This window comes from Anolis carolinensis, chromosome 2, assembly GCF_035594765.1.
Source record: "Anolis carolinensis isolate JA03-04 chromosome 2, rAnoCar3.1.pri, whole genome shotgun sequence".
Taxonomy (NCBI): domain Eukaryota; kingdom Metazoa; phylum Chordata; class Lepidosauria; order Squamata; family Dactyloidae; genus Anolis; species Anolis carolinensis.
The window spans coordinates 177,830,227-177,842,607 of record NC_085842.1 but is presented as its reverse complement, the minus strand read 5'-3'; the positions used below and the strand labels follow the sequence as shown (position 1 = coordinate 177,842,607).

Sequence of the window (12,381 nt, the reverse complement as noted above, 5' to 3'; positions counted from 1 at the left end):
AGAACATTCCCGTTAAGGATAAAGGATAGAAATTATTGTCAGGCAGCCCGTGGGCTTTCTGGAAAGGAAAACAGTTGCCTAACATTTCCCTCCCTGCTGCTTCCTCTGCATGTGCGCACAGCCTGTTTACTGCACACCATGCTCAGCAGCACATTGCTGGGAAAAGTAAGGCCCTTCTGTTTTGATTTTGGTAGATAATCTTATGCCGTGGAAGCCAGATGGACAAAGCGAAGAGGTCATGAGGAGTGGCAAACAGCAGCGCAGAGCAGCGGATGGGAGGTAGTTTGGAAAACAAAAAACAAGAGGGGGCTTTTGGAAGAATCCATATAATGATGGTTTTACCAGAGGCGCTCCAATGTTTGTTCCTAGTGGACCCTCATTGGCCATTTGTGTATTTACTTCAACTGCGGTGTGGCTTTGGTATCCATGTACTGTATGTGCACATTGCTCTCTATATGAGAAACACAATGTAAATGTTAACCTGAATTTTATACACATGCCTGCCCTTTTCTAATTTATGTCATGTATAAATGTACCTATAGAAGAATCCGATCTTTATCTTTGTACAGTATATACATACTATTTTACCCATGCAGAATATTTTTGCAGTGACCTATTAGGAAAAGAAGAATACCCCAACATACTACGTTGGAGCTTTGCTGGAATGTTTCTTAATAAAGGCATCATGGTGTCAGCAGCAGCTGCTCTCTGCTTGTGTTCATTCTGATGGTTCAAAGATTTTGAGTAGGTTTTACAAATGCAAATGCTGAAAATTTGTAGATGGGAATCTTTTCTTTTGGGTTGTGCCAGCTGTGACCTGGCACAGATTTGCACACACATTTCATTCAGAGATAATAAGAGAAGAGCGTCTTTTGTTTCCCAAACAGGATATGGACCTTCATGATGACAAGATGAAACTTGTAAGCAGTTTAGTAAAGTCATATTTTAAGAGTAAAAAAAAGAAATGAGGACACTTGTATATACAAAATCAGAACTCTCTGTTTTCGGATCTTGTGGTTTGATTTCACCAGATCGTTGGATGACTCCAGTTGCTGGAGCATTTTAGCTATGGCCTAAACATCTCAGATGCATTATGATACACACGTAACTGCTGTTAAGTTGTGCTAAATGTGACGGCAGATAAATTAGGCTTCCATTTTTGGTGGTAGACATACCTTTACATCCATCCAGCTTCAGAGGAAGAATCCCCTCCAATTGTCCAATCCCCTCTGAATTGGACAAGAAAACTTAAGGTTTTCCTAAGTCTGAAACGACTTGAAGGTACAAAACAGCAATAATAATCCCAATCAGTCATTAATCATACCTTACCCAGGAAATGTGGTGCCTTTTTAAAAATCATGTCGGAAGTGACTTGAGAACATACTAAAAGTCGCTTCTGGTGTGAGAGAATTGGCCGTCTAAAGAGACATTCCCCAGGGGATGCCCAGATGTGTTACCATCCTGCTGGGAGGCTTCTTTCATGTCCCCGCAAGCTAGAGCTGGCAGACGGGAGCTCACCCCCGTCTTGCCGATTCGAACTGGCAACCTTCAGGTCAGCAGTCCACAAGGGTCTAACCCATTGCGCCACCACAGCTCCTAGTGAGGTGCTAAAAACCTGTTTGTGCCCCCAAAAGGCTTAGCCTGTCTAATTTCGGCCCCTTACTTTCCCCAAGTTGTGCAAGTCTACCTTAAAAGTTTCCCTTGCCCACTTCTTTAAAGCTTGCAGGCTTTCTGGCATTTTTCTTGACTGGTACTTCCTCACTTCAGTCTATTGCCCCTCAGTATTCTTCCAGGGATGATGGCCAAGAAGTCTAATGGCATCGACACAGCAGGTGTTGTAGGTTGCAGCAAGGCAACACTGCTGGGTTGTGAGAGTAATCTGCAATGGATACATTGTCCATAGCAATATCCTGAAGTATGTCTTGAAGAGCCTTGTGCACACCTGGCAAGACATTCCTGTACTCAGGAGTGTGAGGGTCCAGTGGTTGCTGCTCCTGAACATCCCGGTGTAAGTTAAAAATGAGAGGGGGCTCGTGCTGCTGTCCTTGTCCAATACTGCCATCACAGGATCTGGCGCCACCTGGGAAGAGATCAAATGCAAGGATTAGATCCCGGGATCTCACGACAACCAATCCTGAAGCTACATCTGTAGTTACAAGGAACAACATCCCTGAATACTGGTGGGTTGGACAGACACAGATATAATAATAAAACATAATAAATCTTTATTTCTACCCTGCCACCATCTCCCAAAAGGGACCCGGGGTGGTTTACAAAGCACTCGTAATGTAATAATACATACGGTGCAATAAATACAGATGCATCAGTATCAAAGGAAAACAATTCACATCATCAATGCATAGCAATATCACAGTAAAATCAATCAACTCTAAAATACACATCTATAAAATTTGATGGTAATTCTAGACATAAAATGAGTAACAACCAACCAGTCATATAAAGTGCTTTCAGTGAGAAAATGAATGGGTCTACAATTTGAACCTTTTGTTGAAAAGCTTGGTTGAAGAGCCAAGATTTTAGGTTGGACTGAAAACATAGGAGGGTCGGGGCTAGCCTAATTTCCCTTGGGAAGGCATTCCAGAGCTGGGGGGCCACCACCGAGAAGGCCCTCTCCCTCGTCCCCACCAACCATACTTATGAAGGCAGTGGGACCGAGAGGAGGGCCTCTCCGGTAGACCTCAGAGTCTGTGCTGGTTCATAAAAAGAGATGCGGTCACAAAGATAGGATGGACCCAAACCGTATAGGATTTTGTAGGTAATAACCTGCACTTTGAATTGGGCTTAGAAACTTGTCAGCAGCCAGTGGAGCTGCTTCAATAGAGGCATAGTATAAGCATCCCCGGTTAGCAATCTGGCTGCTGACCTTTGCACTAATTGCAGTTTCTCAACTGTCTTCAAAGGCAGCCCCACATAGAGTGCATTGCAGTAATCCATCCTGGATGTAACTAAGGCATGGACCACCATGGCCGAGTCAGGCTTTTTGAGGTACAGTTGCATCTGGCGCAAAAGTTTTAACTGTGAAAGCCCTCCTGGATACCGCTGACACCTGAGCTTCAAGCATCAGTGCTGAGTTCAGCAGGACCCCCAGACTGCAGACCTGTGTCCTCGGGGAGTGTAACCCCATCGAGGACAGGTTGCCACCCTATACCTTCACAACTGACCAGACAAGGAGGACCTCTGTCTTGTCTGGATTAAGCCTTAGCTTAATCCAGTCCATCACAGAATTAAGTGGAAAAGAGTAGTAGAGTTGAGTGCCATCTGCATAGAGATGGCACCCAACTCCAAAACTCCAGATGACCTCACCCAGCGGTTTCATGTAAATGTTGAAATTCCCAAGGGAAAGAATAGAACCTTACGGGAAACACGCAGGTCAAAGGCCAGGGGTCCGAGCAGGCATCCCCCAACATCACCATCTGGGTATGACCCCCCCCCCCCAGAAGGAGCAGACCCATTCCGGAGAGTTGCCCCAGAAGGATACCATGGTCGATAGTATTGAAAGCTGCTGAGATGTCCAAAAGAACCAACAAGGACACACTCCCCACCGTCTAGGTCTCTGCAGAGGTCATCCACCAAGGTGACCAAAACTTTCTCAGTTCCGTGACCAGGTCTAAAACCAGACTGTGATGGATCAAGATAATCGGTGTCATCGAAAGATTCCTGGAGTTGAGAAACCATCATGCGCCCAGCACACACTTATGATTGCAAAAACTGATCAAGAGTGTCGTGATTAGGCCAATACTTGAACATCAAAGCGTAGGAACACTTGTTGTGCACTTTCATTTCTCACCTATGATGCCCATGTATATCACCATGAGGATTCCAACCATAAGAAGAGTTCTGGCACACTGCAGAAATATTTTAAGATACTTGCTTCCCCCTTGTGCCCTTATAACATGGGCAGGTATTTAATGAAACTGTTCACAAGTAGAACATACTTCAGCTAATGCAACAGCTGCACAATATAGGACTAACACATCAGCGACAGTGGTCAATCCACAGAATAAGTTCATGCAGGAGGAAAATCTAAGTTATCCAGCCTCACAGCCAAACATCCTGCACTATTCCAAATCCAAAACAGGAGTGTGTTATGATTCAACAGTGATTAATACTACCAGAATACTTATTATGATTTATTATTATTTATCACATTTATATCCCGCCCTTCTCACCCGAAGGGACTCAGGGTGAGATACCCCCAATTTCTATTGACAAGGCACAGTGCTACCTTTACAGAAAGGAGAAAAACTGGAAAACACGCCTCGCTCTGTAGATCATGTTAATAATGAGAAGGCTGCATAGAGAACAATAATGCTGGGCTGTGGCGCAGCTGGCTAGCAACCAGCTGCAATAAATCACTACTGACCGAGAGGTCATGAGTTCGAAGCCCGGGTCGGGTTAAGCCCCCGACCATTAAATAACCCAGCTTGCTGTTGACCTATGCAGCCCCGAAAGACAGTTGCATCTATCAAGTAGGGAAATTTAGGTACGCTTTATGCGGGAGGCTAATTTAACTAATTTACAACATCATAAAAACTGCCAGCAAAACACAAGGAAAGGAATGAGGAAGTACAGCCACTAGTGGACAGTGAAGCAATAGCTCCCCCTGTGGCCGGAATCGTGAAGCTGGAAAAAAATGTTAAATGCCTCTGTGTCTGTCTATATAGGTTGTTTGTCTGTTGGCATTGAATGTTTGCCATATATGTGTTCATTGTAATCCACCCTGAGTCCCCTTCGGGGTGAGAAGGGCGGAATATAAATACTGTAAATAAATAAATAAATAATGGATTTCCCACACATTGTTCACACAAATCCCACATTATAGTGATGAGTTTATGGGAACAACAGACTCAGAAGCAGGCTGTTGTAAACAGATCTACACTTACTGGAAACCATATTCAGTCACAATGGAACAGGAACATTACATACCCAGAGGTATTCTGGAGTTCATGGCTTCTCCTATGTGAACATAGATGACTGAAACCCTGTTGGAGCGTTCTTGTTTGTAACCTTTGTATCCACGATCCTAACATAGTCACAATTCAAAGTGCTGGCTTTAGCCTATAAAGCCCTAAATGGTTCCGGCCCAGCTTACCAAATGTATCCCCCTCTATGAACTACTTCAGAGATTAAGATCTTCTGGGGAAGCCCTGCTCTCAGTCCCACCTGCTTCGCAAGTGCGACTGACGGGGACAAGGGACTGGGCCTTCTCAATGGTGGCCCCTCGGCTAGTGACATCAGATCAGGAGTTCCTAGCCTTCAGAAGGAAAGTAAAAACCTGGCTCTGGGATCAGGCTTTCGGAGCATAGCTTAATGCAATAATGGATTCGACACATGTGCAATGACCATGGAGTGGCCACAGACTACGATTTCTGGATGACGTGATTTTAATATTGAATGTAATGTTTTTAAATGTTAATATGTACTAATTTTAATTCAATCTATTTTAAGCTTAATGTTGTATGTCTTAAGGCATTGAATAAATGCCACATGTAAACTGTCATGAGTCCTCTTCGGGGTAGAGAAAGGCGGGGTATAAATAGAGTAAATAAATAGTTTAGGGTACTAAGGAACCATGAAAGTTTTCCAATCGAAATTTATGGGGTGGCAGCTGTTGTGATCAAAGAGGGTATGTTCCACTATCACTTGAAGAGCAGTTGATTGAAATTCCAACCCATCCTTCATATGAGCAATCTCTGACATGGGTAGGAATTGTAACAAGGGCCTTCTTATTATAACAGAGATTACTCACAGAAAGGGTGGGCTGCTGCCCAAACAACAGGGAAACAGACCCCTCACCATCATAGATGCATCCTGGTAAGACAAGAGAAGCTCAGTATCATTGCTTAGCAGCGTAGCTATGGTGGTTACAGTCATAACAACCCAACAGGACTATGGTAAATTAATGTAACATTTCTTTGCATGAGCGCTATCTCAAGTTCCCAGATTTGTCACTATGCAGATAATTATGCAAAGGCTTGTATGTGTCTTGAAATGCACACACCCACACAAGAAAAACCTAATGGGTGTACTGCGTTGTCATATAACACACACATCAATTTTCAGTGTGTGCGGGTCCAAACAAAAAATGAGATGAAAAATACTTTGCCTTCAGAAGCTTTCCAAGACCACATCAACACATTTTTTCTGAAGAAATTATGACAGCACCTGAAGGTGAATCTCCTATTTTTAAAGGAGGGAGAGATGCCTGTGAAAGCTGAATCATGCTTGCACTTCCATCTTATCACCTTGCAGCTTCGCCCATCGGGTGCGTCTTTCTTGTACAAAGATGGGCAGCCCAGGGCCCTCCAGAAGTCATTGGATTTCAATTCAGTTCTAGAGCTAAAATAAGAGATGATGGGACTCACAGCTCAGTGACCCATGTAGGGCTGAAGGTTTCTCTTTCCTAGCCTGCTACCAAAGCCTGGCTCTGTGGAATGAAACACGGTGAGGCAGCAAGCCCTGCTTAGTGAGAGAATTTAAAATTACCTTCTAGGTGTACCTTATGATCCAAGAGCTGGAATCCTGAATCTGGATTTAATATGCGATGAGTGAACATCTTGTGCTCGGAACATTTAAGATTTTCCCCTGACATTAAGTCTAGTCGTGTCCGACTCTGGGGGTTGGTGCTCCTCTCCATTTCTAAGCCGAAGAGCCAGCGTTGTCCGTAGACACTTCCAAGGTCATGTGGCCGGCATGATTGCATGGAGCGCCATTACCTTCCCGCTGAAGCGGTACCTATTGATCTACTCACTTTTTGCATGTTTTCAAACTGCTAGGTTGGCTGAAGCTGGGGCTAACAGCAGGAGCTCACCCCACTCCCCGGATTCGAACCTGTGACCTTTCGGTTCACAAGTTCAGCGGCTCAGCGCTATCACACACTTGTATAGATAATACAAATACAAAATATCCACAAAGACACAATATGATATTTTCTCCCACTGATTTTCTTTACAAAATCCTTTCAGAATTCCTAAGCTTGTCAGTACATGACCATTACTACTTTCACTCGGATTAAAGAAGTCTGGAGTGTACCTTGGTTTAGTGTGGTAATGGAAAACATGTGCCTTCCAATGATGTTGAACTGCAACTCCCATCATGCCTAGCTAGTGCACCCAATTTTGAGGGATCTGGGAGTTTCTGTCCAACAATACCTGATGAGACGTAGAAAGTGACCCACCACTGCTATGCCCACAAAGGCATCTCTGCTCCATTTCAGTATGTGGTGGGGTTAAATTCTTGCTTTTTTATTATGAAATCAAAAGAAATGGGCACATTAAAAATAATTATCTTCTCTCTGAATTTTTATGGGAAAAGAGCAGATGCAGACAAAGAATGAGAGATACAGCTGAAGATCTGATTTGTGTTTTGACATTGCCGGAAATGACTGGCTTTTTTCATATCACACTATTTTCAAGAGATGGAAGATTACTTAAAATCTTAAACACAGTCAACAAATCTGGATAAGCAACAAACCTGTGAGATAAAACGCCTTGTACTGGTCCAGCCGAAGAGCCTGTATCTCTCCATATTTTCCAGCTGCCCCACTGTTGGGATGGAACAACGTCTAGAAGAAGGAAAGGTTTAGAAGATTAGAAATTGGTCTTTGCTTGGTGGAATGGGGGAATGCACATTGGCTGAAACCATGACTTGAAGACCCCAGCCTACATCCAATTATAATTCCCAGATGGAGTAAACCCATTTAAATCCATGAGAAGATAGTAAATGGACACTTGTGCCATATGATTAAACAAATTTCTAGCTGGGGCTACTATTTAGATACATGTAGTGTGTACAGTCAGAGCCCCCAGTGGCACAGCGGATCAAACCACTGAGCTGTTGAACTTGCTGACTGAAAGGTTGGCGGTTCGAATTTGGGGAGCGGGGTGAGCACCTGCTCTTAGCTCCAGCTTCTGCCAAACTAGCAGTTTGAAAGTATGCAAATGTGAGTAGATCAATAGGTACTGCTCCAGCGGGAAAGTAATGGCGCTCCATGCAGTCATGCCAGCTACAGGACCTTGGAGGTGTCTATGGACAACGCCAGCTTTTCGGCTTAGAAATGGAGATGAGCACCAACCCCAGAGTCGGACACAACTAGACTTAATGTCAGGGGAAAACCTTTACTTTATTGTGTACAGTAACCTCACTTCTCTTCTTATATCATATTTCAAAAACCCCTAAGCCTCTCCGATTAGGACTCAATATTAGTAGGGCAAAATAAATGTGCCTACATAGTCCAACTCTTCCACCTACCTTTGGTCCCATTTCTCTCCCCACCCATTTGTAGACAAAGATCCACTGAATTCAACACAACTTGCTTTTGAGGAGCTGTCTATAGGCATGTGCTTGTATTCAATGATTACACTGTGCAACAAAATTTGAAAAAAAGTTATGTTCCTGGTTTGAAAATGTTATTTCCTGTTTAATTATGTGGTGCTTACTTTGAAAGTAGCTGTTATACTTCAGAAACTTTGTATTTATAAAATGATGTTAAATTGGTTGAGACTCTATGAGGTATTCATTGAAAAACTATAGTAAAATGTGCTGCAGGATGTCCTGCAAATTTTTACAGTTTCATATACGTTTTCCCTGTTTTTGTGATAGAACCAATTAGAAAATGACATTTATAACCCAGGGACAAAAATCATGTTACAGTGTTTTTAGTCCCAGTAATCAATGCCTCCATTCTGGACACACTACAACTTTTGTATAGCGAACAGGCAAGGGCTTGTTTCAACTTGGACTTGGTTCTATGTCATGGAAATTAATTTCTCACTTTCAGACACCTACCCTATCTTTTTCTGGCCCAAGGCTAGTCAAGCAGGATCTTGTTCTTAATTTCTGGGTTTTTTTTCCTGCACAGCAACTTATGTTCAAATACTTGAGCCACTACAGCACAAATGGAAATCTGTTTTTACAAATCCAGCTTCTCTGTGAATTAGGGCATTCTTATAAAGTGTTTCCTTTCCCTTTTCACAGGTGTATGTCTCAGACAGTCATTTACCCTAGCACAGTCAAACTAAAGTTGTTACTGTATTCAGCTCACTATCCCAACCACTGTCTCTTCTCATCCCTTCTGGGTGCTTAATCCCTCTAGATCTGACCATACTACAGTTGTGGCAATGTTTCTTTACATAAGCAGTATTTCTGTAAAGGGGGCAGGGGAAGGCTCACTTTCACATGGCCATTTAGCACTTTAACAAATCGAATAATGTTTGTACTTCATTGAGACACACCTGAGAAATCATCTCTGGCAATCCCGCACCAATTGCAGGACACCAGAAATTAGTCTTCCACTGCAATCTGATTCTAGGGTTCGTCCTTGAACAACACAGCTTGGAAATAACATCAGGAAAGTGCAAAAAACATGTTTTATTATTATTATTATTGCAGACCCTTCTGCCTTGCTTCTCTTGAAGTTGTCTAACCTACCATGATGATAGTAAAGGTAAAAGTTTCCCCTTGACAGTAAGTCTAGTCGTGTCTGACTCTGGGGGTTGATGTTCATCTCCATTTCTAAGGCAAAGAGCCGGCGTTGTCCGTAGACACCTCCAAGGTCATGTGGCCGGCATGACTGCATGGAGCGCCGTTACCTTCTAGCCAGAACGGTACCTATTGATCTACTCACATTTACATGTTTTCAAGGGCAAGATGGATGGACGGTATCCTTGAAGTGACTGGGTTGACCTTGAAGGAACTGGGGGCGGCGACGGCTGACTGGGAGCTCGGGCGTGGACTGGTCCATGAGATCACAAAGAGTTGGAAACGACTGTGTGAATGAAGAAGAAAAAGGAATAGAAAGGACTGAGTGTAAGGCCCCGCAATGTCTCTTGTCTATTGCCTCCAGCGTTCTAGCATGACTAGTGGCATTGACGTCTAAGAGACCTTTACAAGGTTATACAGGGTCAGCTAGCAAAACAGAAGGTTCACAGTGACATTGGCTGAGAAGCATAAATTGTCTTTTCATTTCTTTTCCTGGAACGGCAAATTTCTCCAATGACTCAGGGACACACTCAGTTTCCTCTAGGAAACCCAACCAGGCTGAGTCAAAATGCCCCATATTTCTAGAATATAATTATGAGGATGCAGATAGTTAGCATTCAGCCTTCTAATCTGGACCACATGTTATTTCCCCGACACGTTGGAATATGTTTTCCTCTGGCTATTCTGAGATAAAACAGCACACATGTAATCACTTCTGAAATACCATATTTACTCGAGTATAACGCACCTCAACTTTGAAAGTATGCATTGCAAAAGAGAGAGAGAGAGAGAGAGAGAGAGAGAGAGAGAGAGAGAGAGAGAGAGAGAGAGAGAGAGAGAGAGAGAGAGAGAGAGATTTGCTGTTGAATGTACAGTAATGCATTCTGCTGTCTGCCTCAGGGGAAGCCATGTCCCTCCATCAGTCTGAGGCTGGTGAACTGGCCAGACTTGGCCTCACAGAAAGGCAGCATCTTCCCAACTAAGCTCTCATTTACAAAGCCTTCAAAACCATTCATTCCTTGCTTCCTCCCATGTGATCGCCCTGCTTGCTGTTGAGGGCCTCCATGCCCCACCCTTAAGTCCTAAATCCGGTATTTTTGGCATGTTTACGTGTCCACCACATACGGTAGAAAGACCTCATTTGCTGTTTACATTTCCAGCAAGTGTTGGAAACCTCTTCAGAGATCTTAGAAAGCTTTTCAGGATTCATATGCCATCAATACATCATTTTATAAACATTCTCTTGCAGACATAATGTAAATTTTAATCCCACAGTCCACATTTTCTCCCATTGGTCCAACACTTTATTATGCCCAACATTTTGTGCCTATTTTGTCATGAGGCTGACAGACGGGAGCTCACCCTGCTCCCCGGATTCAAACCACCGACCTTTCGGTCAGCAGTCCTGCCAGTACAAAGATTTAACCCATTGTGCCACCATGGGCTCCTATGTAGTTTAAGGAGGCACAAGTACTCTTTGACAGAGAAGATTGAAAGATCTTGTAATACTACAATTCTCACAATTCCTCAGGGTTAAGCCATGGAAGGTAGAGGGGTGTCTGTCAAAGTTTTATATTATTTAGTTCATTTCTTATGTGAAAATGGATAAGTGTTTGTAAGAATCATGTCCTATCCATGTATGACCAGCAGTAGTCAAGATACCTGCTAAAGACTGAGTGCTATTAATAGAGACTGAGTAAATCTTGTGAATGTGAAGGTGAATGTGAAGGTGAATGTGAAGATGAGGATGCTCGTGACGATGACGGTGTTGCTGTTGGAAAGCTGTTGAAGTGGAGCTGAAGAAAGCTTGAAGATAACATTTTGTTTCGCCAGTTGAAAGCTGCTGATAAAAGCCAAGGACTGTTATGTTTGTATATATTTTCATATAAATCTTTCTTTTTTAAAAGACAGTTTGTTTTGGGGTTTTCTCCTTGGACAAAGGGTGCAGCTTCCGCAGAAAGGGTTGAATGTTTGAAACCCCAGTTTGATAGCTGCGACAGTGTCAAATTGCATTAATGCTACAGTATAGATACATCTTTAGTCTCATCTTGTTTTCTGTTCGCAAGGAAAAAAAAATATAAGAGCATAAAAATGTAAATTGCAACTTCTGAGAAACTGATTAGCAAGCAGCTTTGCGGCATGAAGTCATTAATTAGATACTAATCTTTACATAGCCATGGATAGTTTTGCTTGAAGTGGGAAGTGCCCTAGAAACGTTGCAGTCCAGATTTATTTTTAAACACTTGCCTTGTCACCACAGGCAACCAGGAACTGCAAGTAGAAGGAGGGATGGCGTTCTCCATTCCGTCTCTGAGCTCAAAATAGAAATCAAGCAGACTGCTTGCAAATCACTTTGGAGGAAGTTGTAGGGAAGCCCTCTTTTCCATGCCCAGCATAAAAATGTCATGGGCTGCTGAAAGAGAAGAGGCAGACAGTAGATGTTTAAAGATTGACATGAAGTGATAGTTAGTCACAGGGCTAACTACCAGTCTAAGGAAGTCAGTGCCACCTTGGTCTCTTTGATATGGAAGGAAGAAACAGGAATGCATGCCTTGAGCCTCTGCTTGTCACTTCCAGCCAAACAAAGCAGTAAAGAATAACTCGGTCCGGACTAAGGTTTACGTGCAAGGTTTATGTGGACGAATGGATTAAGTATTTTATTATACTGTTTTAAATGTATTTATGGGATTGTTTTAAATTGATTGTTTTATATTGCTATGTTTTATTTTTCTACTGTATTGTGAGCCGCCCTGAGTCCCTTCGGGTGAGAAGGGCGGCATATAAATGATGGAAATAAATAAATAAATATATCAGCAGTTCTCAAAGTGTCCTCTGCGGAGCCCTTGGGGCTCCATGAAGAATACTGAGAGGCTCTGCGGT

At 43.0% G+C, this 12,381-nt stretch overlaps 2 protein-coding genes across 5 annotated transcripts in view; one reads left to right on the top strand and one right to left on the bottom strand.

Annotated features, from left to right (window-relative positions):
- Positions 1-697, top strand: part of wipi1 (WD repeat domain, phosphoinositide interacting 1) — a 52,188-nt gene extending 51,491 nt beyond the window's left edge. Inside the window, exon 13 of the mRNA XM_003224705.4 lies at positions 195-697. Within this exon, the coding sequence (XP_003224753.1) occupies positions 195-242 (48 nt within the window). The 3' untranslated portion in view covers positions 243-697. The remainder of the gene's footprint in view (positions 1-194) is intronic.
- A 215-nt stretch (positions 698-912) lies between these two features.
- Positions 913-12,381, bottom strand: part of arsg (arylsulfatase G) — a 154,947-nt gene continuing 143,478 nt past the window's right edge. For 3 of the 4 annotated variants that reach the window (XM_062971160.1, XM_062971161.1, XM_062971162.1), the window contains 2 exons: positions 7,495-7,585; positions 913-2,080 (listed from right to left, as the gene is read on the bottom strand). In XM_062971160.1, the coding sequence (XP_062827230.1) occupies positions 1,812-2,080; positions 7,495-7,585 (360 nt within the window). In that variant the 3' untranslated portion in view covers positions 913-1,811. Of the gene's footprint in view, positions 2,081-7,494; positions 7,586-11,748; positions 11,915-12,381 lie in introns of those variants that run through there. The other variant, XM_062971163.1, reaches the window with a different exon arrangement.